This window comes from Perognathus longimembris, chromosome 10, assembly GCF_023159225.1.
Source record: "Perognathus longimembris pacificus isolate PPM17 chromosome 10, ASM2315922v1, whole genome shotgun sequence".
In the NCBI taxonomy this organism is placed as follows: domain Eukaryota; kingdom Metazoa; phylum Chordata; class Mammalia; order Rodentia; family Heteromyidae; genus Perognathus; species Perognathus longimembris.
In genome coordinates, this window is record NC_063170.1 from 72,566,271 (window position 1) to 72,575,420 (window position 9,150).

The 9,150-nt window shown below is 44.7% G+C and overlaps 2 protein-coding genes and 1 long non-coding RNA gene across 3 annotated transcripts in view; 2 read left to right on the plus strand and 1 right to left on the minus strand.

Moving 5' to 3' along the window:
- LOC125358886 overlaps window positions 1-4,881 on the plus strand; it is a 16,709-nt gene extending 11,828 nt beyond the window's left edge. Inside the window, exon 3 of the long non-coding RNA XR_007212416.1 lies at window positions 4,871-4,881. This is a non-coding gene — a long non-coding RNA (uncharacterized LOC125358886). The remainder of the gene's footprint in view (window positions 1-4,870) is intronic.
- The window catches only part of Acad9 (acyl-CoA dehydrogenase family member 9), a 24,741-nt gene extending 16,064 nt beyond the window's left edge, over window positions 1-8,677 (minus strand). Inside the window, exons 1-3 of the mRNA XM_048356381.1 lie at window positions 8,498-8,677; window positions 4,665-4,758; window positions 1,741-1,842 (exon numbers count right to left, since the gene is read on the minus strand). Of these exons, the coding sequence (XP_048212338.1) occupies window positions 1,741-1,842; window positions 4,665-4,758; window positions 8,498-8,644 (343 nt within the window). The 5' untranslated portion in view covers window positions 8,645-8,677. The remainder of the gene's footprint in view (window positions 1-1,740; window positions 1,843-4,664; window positions 4,759-8,497) is intronic.
- LOC125358885 (mitochondrial import receptor subunit TOM6 homolog) lies at window positions 2,107-2,626 on the plus strand. The gene has a single exon (XM_048356382.1). It carries the CDS (start codon window positions 2,141-2,143, stop codon window positions 2,363-2,365), a length of 225 nt encoding a protein of 74 aa, XP_048212339.1. The 5' UTR covers window positions 2,107-2,140; the 3' UTR covers window positions 2,366-2,626.
- Window positions 8,678-9,150: the final 473 nt, after the last annotated feature.

Consider the following 9,150-nt stretch of genomic DNA (forward strand, 5'->3'; position numbering starts at 1 on the left):
ACCCAGGCGCACAGCACACTGTAGAGGGTGCAACCGCTCCTCCACCCATGGGAAGGTATCCTGTAGAGGTGGAGGGGCCCTACTGTGGGTGGGGTGGCCATGGCAATCACATGGGAACAGTTGACAGCTGCAAGAAATCCAGGCTTGGTCAACAAACACTACAGCTTTCCAGCATAGCAGCTCCCACTTAGTTTTTAGAATTCACTAGCCTTTGGGGAAAATTCTTCCCCAAATCTGTGGGCATGAACAGAAGGTTGCTGCTGCCTTACTTTGTTAAGCTGATGGAGAAATAAAGTAACCATTACTTTCCCCTACTATCTCTACCTCCTTTCTACTCAGATCTTCAGCATTCAGTATGGTTGCAAGTGACACCAGTAACACCCAGCACTTGGGAGTCACGACCCTGATGCCTGAGATAGCTGGGTAAATTCAGTCTCTCCCATAGCTTCACACAGAGACAGAGTAAGAAATGTGTTAAGAAATAAAAGGTTTTAAAAACACATAAAAACACAAACAACAGGCAACAGGATGGATGTCTGTTGTCACCTGTAGAGGTGAGCTCTGGCTTCCCACAACTAGGCTGGCAGTGTTATGCATTACTTCAGGTATTCTGCAAAGATGGGACAAACTCTTTCATATAGTTAAATTCATGAGAATTTAAATACTGCAAGAAACACACATCCAAAGAAAACTGGGTATCACACTCATTTGTCCTTCATTTTCATACTTAGCATAGATCAGCTGAGTTAGATATTAGCAGGATCTTAGCTCTACTGACTTGAGGGCTCTGTCCTTCAGTCTTCAAAGCAGAAGAAGGGCGGGCACCCTTTGATCTCTGTAGACAAGCCAGGCAAGGAGACAGAACATCAAGGTCTCCTTGCTGATGTGCTTTCCAGTGCAAATCTCAGTCATACCACAGCTAAAAACTATTACTTTTAAAACTATTAGATTCTGAAGCTGGGACTATGGCCTAGCAGTAAACTCTCGCCTCCTATACATAAGGCCTGGGTTCGATTCCTCAGCACCACATATATAGAAAAAGCCAGAAGTGGTGCTGTGGCTCAAGTGGTAGAGTACTACTAGCCTTGAGCAAAAAGAAGCCAGGGACAGTGCTCAGGCGTTCATGCCCAGGACTGGCAACAACAAAAGAAAACAAAAAACTATTAGTTTTTAAAAGTATTGTTTTGGACATCTCCAACCAATAAACTCACAGCTAGAAAATATGCCCAGTCTTTGAAGTGCTGCCAACTGCTCTCTCTTCTTATCTCTCTCATAATCCTTAGCTGATGGTATCTGGAAGCAGCCCCAGCACATACTCAGAGGACAGACAGGTAAAAGCCTGGGAGCGGGGCTGGGGATATGGCCTAGTGGCAAGAGTGCTTGCCTCATATACATGAAGCCCTGGGTTCGATTCACCAGCACCACATATACAGAAAACGGCCAGAAGTGGCACTGTGGCTTAAGTGGCAGAGTATTGCCTTGAGCAAAAAGAAGCCAGGGACAGTGCTCAGGCCCTAAGTCCAAGGCCCAGGACTGGCAAAAAATAAAATAAAATAAAAATAAATAAATAAAAGCTTGGAAGCCTAGAATCATAATAATACATCTAGGCTTTGCACCCAGACTGCAGAGGTACTGCCTTTAAAGGCTAGTCTTCCTTCACAGTTATGTACCTTTGTATGGACAAATACAGAGTGCTTGTTAGAGAGCTATACCGGATAGGTGGTTGCCACCCTAACTTACCAAATTCTTCTGGAACCTGTATTCCAAAAAGTCCCAGTCTCCTCAATTTCTCTAAGGTATCATCTGGGATTTTTCCCTCGCGGTCAATTTTTTGAGAGTCCACTGACAAGAAGAAAGAATTTTGATTAAATAAAATATAAGAGCCTGATGCCCGTGGCTCACACCTGTAATCTTGGCTACTCACAAGGCTGTGATCTGAAGATCATGATTCAAAGCCAGCCCAGGCGGGAAAATCCATGAGCCTCTTAGATCCAAACCACCACCCTGAAAACTGGAGGTGGAGCTTTGGCTCAAAGTGGTAGAGTACTACCCTTCATCAAAAAATCTTAGAGAGGAAGTTGCGCCATCCCTGGCCCTGGAGGTGCCGGGCAAGCGCGGAGCTGTTGAGCGCTGCTGCTATATGGCTTCCACCAGGGTGGCAGTCAGGGCTGCCGGCCCGGCCAACGAAGCCCCCGAAATTCCAGACAACGTGGGAGACTGGCTCCGGGGCGTCTACCGCTTCGCCACCGATAGGAATGACTTCCGGAGGAACTTGATCCTCAATTTGGGACTCTTTGCTGTGGGAGTTTGGCTGGCCAGGAACTTGAGTGACATTGATCTGATGGCACCGCAGCCGGGAGTATAACCAAACAATCGGAATTCCTGTGCTGTACCCAAACTTTCCAAAAAAGAGTATAATTTATGACCACCACAAGATAATGCTTGTTGGCTGCTGAAGTTCCTCCTGCCTTTTCTAATACTGAAGTGTTGTCTTGGTTCTGTGAAAGTTATGTACATAGTTGAGATGTTTCTGCAGGGAGATGATCTTTGCTCATGTCCTAAGGAATTATGAATGGTGTTATAGCGAATATTTGAAATAAAGACTGTACACAGAAAAAAAAAAGCTTAGAGAAAGCCCTGAGTTTAAGTCCAACAACTGACAAAAAATAAAATTTAATTTAAAAGAAATATAGGGCTAACAATGTGGCTTATTGGTAGAGTGCTTGCCTAGCATGCATGAAGACTGGTTTCTGATTCCTCAGTACCACATAAACAGAAGAAGCCCGAAGTGGCACAGTGGCACAAGTGGTAGAGTGCTAACCTTGTGCGAAAAAAGCTCAGGTACAGTACCCATACCCTGAGTTCTAGCCCCAGAACTGGAAAAAAATATATAGTATGTTCATACAAAGTACACAGAATTATTTTAATTTTTAACTGTTTTTATAATGGTGATATACGCAGGGGTTAGTTACATAAGTCCGGTAAAAGAGTACATTTCTTATCTTTTTTTTTTTTTTTGGTTGCCTGTGTGGTTTGAACTCAGGCCCTGAGCTCTTTTACTCAAGGCTAATGCTCTACCACATTGAACCACAGTGCCACTTCTGGTTTTCTGGTGGTTAATTGGAGATAAGAGTCTTACAGACTTTCCTGCCCAGGCTGACTCTAAACTGTGATCCTCCAAACTTAGCCTTCTGAGAAGCTAGGAGTCCAGGCATGAGCCACTGGCACCCAGCAAGAGTATATTTTTTCTGGACAATGTCACCCCTCCCTTGCTCTCTCCTAGTTTTTCCCTCCCATGGCCACCTACAAGATGTATAGTTCCTTCAACATAGTGTCTAGTGAATACCACTGCATCATTTGTTTACCCTTTGCCCTTCCATTTCTGTGCCTCTCCTTTCACTCTCAAAGACATATAAAGGAACAAAGAAGACAAAAGGAAAATGAAAATAATAACAAATAATAACAAAGAAAAAACTTCTTGTTTCCATTTCCTGGAGTTCATTTTGATAACTACTATTTTGTATGATCAGATGCACACAGGTATGCACACAGACACACACCTTTGTGTTCTTCTCCTAAGACAAAGAATTATTTTTAATGTATTTATTTATTTAATTTATTTTTTCCCAGTCCTGGGTCTTGAAAGCCAGGGCCTGGGCACTGTCCATAAACTTATTTTGCTCAAGGCTAGCACTCTGCCACTTAAGCCATAACACCACTTCTACCTTTTTTCTGTGTATGTGGTACTGAGGGCTTCATGTATGCTAGGCAAGCACTCTACCACTAAGTCACATTGCCAGCCCAGAATTATCTTCATATAGCATACAATCACAATGTTACATGTGACATGAAGAAAACGGAAAATGGTGTAAAAGAAGCTGAATAAAACTATACATAAAGTATGGTTCTGTTTAAATAAAATTTTAGGGCTGGGAATATGGCCTAGTGGTAAAGTACTCACCTCATATACATGGACAATTATGCAACTTTGAACACTAACAACATAGTAACATTGACAGCTATGCAGTAGCAGTTTTCAGTGTATGGAACAGCTTCAAGGGGCCACTCATGTTCAAGGTTATTTTATTGAAATGGTATTTGTCTTTCTAATTTTAATTATGTACTACTTTTCTAGGGGTACTTGATATAAATCAAACAAAAGCAGATAGGCAAACATTAAAAAGATTTTTAAAACTGCTAAACACAACCCCACCTACCTATGCTTCCTGTATAGCTGGAATTACAGATGCATACCACCACATACATCTTGTTCACTGAGATAGGGTCTTGGTAACTTTTTGTCCCCACTGGCCATAAACCTTAACTTTCCTAAAATCTTTGCTTCCTAAGTAGCTGGACTACAGGTGTCCACCATCATGACCAGGCATCATGACCAGTTGCTTACTTTTGTTGTATTCTACTCAAGTGTTGGTCTGTAACAGCTTAAAAACATTTCAAAGTGGTCCATGGTGAACCATGGAGAAAAGGAGCACCGCTGAAACTAGATGTTTACACATTAAATAGTAATTGGAATTATGCCTTAGGTTAATATTGTCAAAAGGGACAGTTTCTTCCTCATCAATGACTGTGTATACATCATTTCTAATTTAAATATCATCATCATCACCTTTACAGTGGAAATGGATAATGATAATCTTACATACCCTCCTCTTTGAAGAATTTTTCCACAGGTCCCACAAACTGATTGATTTCATTAAGTTCATCTTGGCTAACTTCTGGAAATGGGAAAACATCTTTCTAAAAATGATAAACAGGACAAAAATTTAAATAGTGCAAACTTCTCACCATGGTAATATTGGTTAAAAGGAAATGAAAAAGATGTACATGTGACCAGCAGAACGTGACACAGGTAAAGAGGCAAAAGCAACTTTCACAAGATGCTTCATATGTAGACTTACCTATGTCCACCTTCCCCTTCTGCAGGCAGATAGATGCCGTTTTCTGCCATCTTTCTTCTCAATAAGTGATAAGGACAGTCCCATAAACAAGAAGTACTTTTACAGTCTAAGTTTAACCTTCATTTTCTGTTTATCAACTCAAGGCCATGGACAAATCCCATCACCCTTCATCACCCATACTGATCCAAGGTCACACTGATTCATGCATGGGTCTTGTGAAAATTATGCAAGATAGGGTTTGTGAAAGCTCTTCAATAGATGGATCAATTCTGTATCAGTTCCTACTGATGAAAGCCCACTGCAGACACCATGTCTGTTCCCTCAAGCCGAAATTATTTTTCCTGTGGCTGACATTGGCACCCTGTGCCGACCATAATGGATGGGGTCACCACTGTGCCTGTCACTGACATCAGCTCCCGGTGATGAGCATAGGAGTGACAGAGTCACCACTGTCCCTCTTGTCACCAACATCAGGGATAGGATCAGGTCATCACTGTCCCTGTCACCAACACAGCTCCTTGAAACCAGTGTGTAAGCAAGCTGGGTTATGGGATGAGACCAGATCACCCTGCATTGCAGTTCGGATCAGAGTCCTTATGTATGGGACTTGGGCAACATATTTTCTCTTCCATTACATAGGAACTTCTTCAGAAAGCAGCTGTGAAGCTTAGAAAGGGAAAGTACTCAAACAGGAAGTAACAAGCCCTCAACTTTCCCCCAGCCTTTGCCCTTCTACCTAGCCTCCTAATTCTTCCTCACTAGTAATGTGCTCAGATGTTTGCTCCTCTCTGGCCCCAGGCTATAGGCTGGTCTCTATTTAAGAAACAGCTGACTTAATCTTCTATCCTTTAGCATATAATAGTCAAGGTGGTCAAGAAGGAAAACAAGAGTGATACTCCTCAAAACAAACCTGTTTCCTTCACTGAATTCACAGAGGCTCAACCCAACCCCACCACAATCATCTTTGTATCCTCACTGGAGCACTAGCCCTTAACAATGGGCTGTGTGAGAGAAAGGTGATTCTGGCACCAATGGGTAGTCCAGATGAGAAGCATCCTGGCACCTAATGTGTACCGGAATGATACAGGGAGATCCTGGTTGCATAGAAAAAGGACTGTAATAACAATGAACAAAAAGTGCTAAGTGGCGCTGTGGCTGAAGTGGCAGGGCGTTAGCCTTGTGCTCAGGCCCTGAGTCCAAGCCCCAGGACTGGCAGAAAAAAAAAAAAAAAGACAAAATGTGAATGTTGAAGACAGTTCAATTTCAATGAACAGCTTTTAAATTTATAAAGCATTAGAGCCAGGCAAAGGTGGCTCATACCTATACTCCTAGCTACTCAAAAGGCCAAGATTTGAAGATCATAGTTAGAAGCCAGTTTGGGCAGAAAAGTCCATGAGACTGTTATCTCCAGTTAAGCAACCAAAAAGCCAGAAGTGGATCTGTGACTCACATGGTAGAGCTCTAGTCTTGAGCAAAAAAGCTCAAGGGCACTGCCCAGGCCCTGAGATCAAATCCCAGGATTGACACCAAAAAGAAAAAAACAAGAAAACCCAGCCAAACAAATAAAAAAAAAAAAAAACCCAGAAAACCAGTAGGTTCCTTGAGTAATCCTTTTGCAGAAGCCAAATATGCAAAACAAGTAAAAGCCAAGTGGTTGAGACTGAGGCTGCTGATGTTGCCCAAACCCTACATTGTTTGTGTAGCAACACTAAGGAGAAATCCATGAGATGCTCAGGTCTAATTAGGGCAAAGTGGCAACCATTGGCCTAATAACCTTAGGTTACACTGAGATGTCACTAATATGATTCTGTTCAGAACCCAGAAAAAAGTTTTGAAGCTTGATCCAGAGTAGTAGCAATGAAACTGCTTAAAAGTTTAAGATCCTGTTTCATGGTTCAGCCTGACAATACTAGAGGAATGTTTTAAAGTGAAAAGCCAGAAATGAACTCCTTCTGAAATACAAGATTAGCGAGATGCTGGTGCTTCATGCCTGCAATCCTACCTAATCAGGAGGCCAAGATCTGAGGATCACATTTTGAAACCAGACCAGGTAGGAAAGCCTCTTTTTTTTTTTTTTTGGCCAGTCATGGGGCTTAGACTCAGGGCCTGAGCACTGTCCCTGGCTTCTTTTTTTGCTCAAGGCTAGCACTCTGCCACTTGAGCCACAGCACCACTTCTGGCCATTTTCCCTATATGTGGTGCTGGGGAATTGAACCCAGGGCTTCATGTATACGAGGCAAGCACTCTTGCCACTAGGCCATATTCCCAGCCCAGGAAAGACTCTTATCTCCAATTAACCAGCAAAAAGCCATAAGTGGAGCTGTGGCTCAAATGTCACTTGAGCCAAAAAGGTCAGGGACAATGCACAGGCCCTGAGTTCAAGCCCCAGAACTGGCACAAAAAATAAATACAAAAAATGCAAAAGCAGTCTACATTTCCACCACGTTGAAAGGAGGAAGCACATGTGTTGGCAACTATGCTGTTTACTCTATTTTGTAGATTAAAGTAGTAAGATCATAAAACTAGTAAGTATAGAAGCCAGCATTATTTTTTTAACTGTACATCATATAAGACTTTGCATGCACTATACATTTCACTGTGTGGCAAACACATCACTCTCTCTCTCTCTTTTTGGTGATGGGGCTTGAACTCAGTACATGGGCGCTTTTCTTGAGCAAAAGTGCTCTACCACTTTGAGCCCTAGCACCACTTCCGTTTTTTGAGTCTCTCAGGGACTTTTCTGACTGGGCTGGCTTTGAACCAGCTCAGACCGGAGGTGTGAGCCACCGGTGCCGGGCTCATTATCTCCATTTTAAAGCTGAAATAACTAAGGCCCAAATCTTCTACAAGTATGAATGCGTTTTTTTTTTTTTTTTTTTTGCCAGTCCTGAGGCTTGGGACTGAAGGCTTGAGCTCTGTCCATGGCTTCTTTTTACTCAAAGGCTAGCACTCTACTACTTCAGCCACATAGCCACTTACAGCTTTTTCTATATGTGTGGTGCTGAGGAATCGAACCCAGGGCCTCATGCATATGAGGCAGGCACTAGGCCATATTCCCAGCCCAGTATGAGTGCTTTATAGGCTGCTAAAGGATGAATTCTGGAACCTTGGAAAAGGTTGGTATTGGAAAGGAACCTTGGAGCCAGATTTCTGAGGAATCACAATGGCACAGTGAAGCTGCAGAAGGCACTGAGAGTTCCCTGCAAGGTGCCAGAGGAGTGAGCTCTGTTCAGAAATCGAAGAGGATTTTTCCAGACCTGAACTGGCACCTCGTCTCAAATTAGCATGGCAAGAAATAGCTGCAAGCCGTACGTGGTGCTCTACAGCTGGGGCAGGAGGATCCCAGGTTCAAGAACAGTCCCTGATACATAGCAAGACCATGTTCTCCCCTCCCCCATCCCCAGAAGTCCACTTTTCCAGATCAGGCTCCAGTGGGACCGAGGAACCTGGAGTTTAAGGGCGCTCCGAGCCAAGGGTGTGTGTCCGGCAGGTTTGGGCACTGTACTAAGTTGCCCCAGTCTTGCCTGCTAAGGTCAACTGGAGGGAGACAGAGCGAGGGCGACTCAGGCCCCTATTACCTGCTCGATTTTGCCCAGAAAGAGCTCCTTGGCGTATGCATGGTTAGGCGGACTCGTGCCAAGCCAGCGCCGTCTCGCCATGAGGGCCGCCGGAGCCCGGCCGGCCAGCGCCGCCGCCGCCCGGTGCAGGAGACCGCAGAGGTGCATGCTACCTGGGTCAACCCGGAGCTGGGGGGAGTCTACTGTGCGCGCGCACGCGGGAATCAGGTCGGCGGTGGCCGATGACGTCAATAACCTGCGCCTCCCCAGTCCCGCGCCAGTCCCCGCTCTGAGGGCGGTCCCTGCGGTTCTCCGGCTGAGGGCCCGCGCGCCCCGGAGGCGGGGTCATCGGGTCACGTGGGCGGGAACGCCAGCCCCAGATGCCTTCCAGTGCCAAGGTAGTGGAGGTGCACCTACCTTCTCCGCGGCCCCCTGACTGAGGCTGTGTCAAAGGAAGACAAGTCAGACGATGGGGGAGTTTACCGCGTGGTTGGGTCGGGCAGGCATTGTGCTACCGTGGGAATCATTTTGGTTTGCTTCCTAGCTTCCATGTACATTACATGTATCCGTGGACTGATGGCTTTAATGGATGTCTATAGCTGTGTGTCTATCATGTAATCTATTTGCCCTCGCCCTCCTTCCTTCTCCTCCTTCCTCCTCCTCCCTCCTTCCTC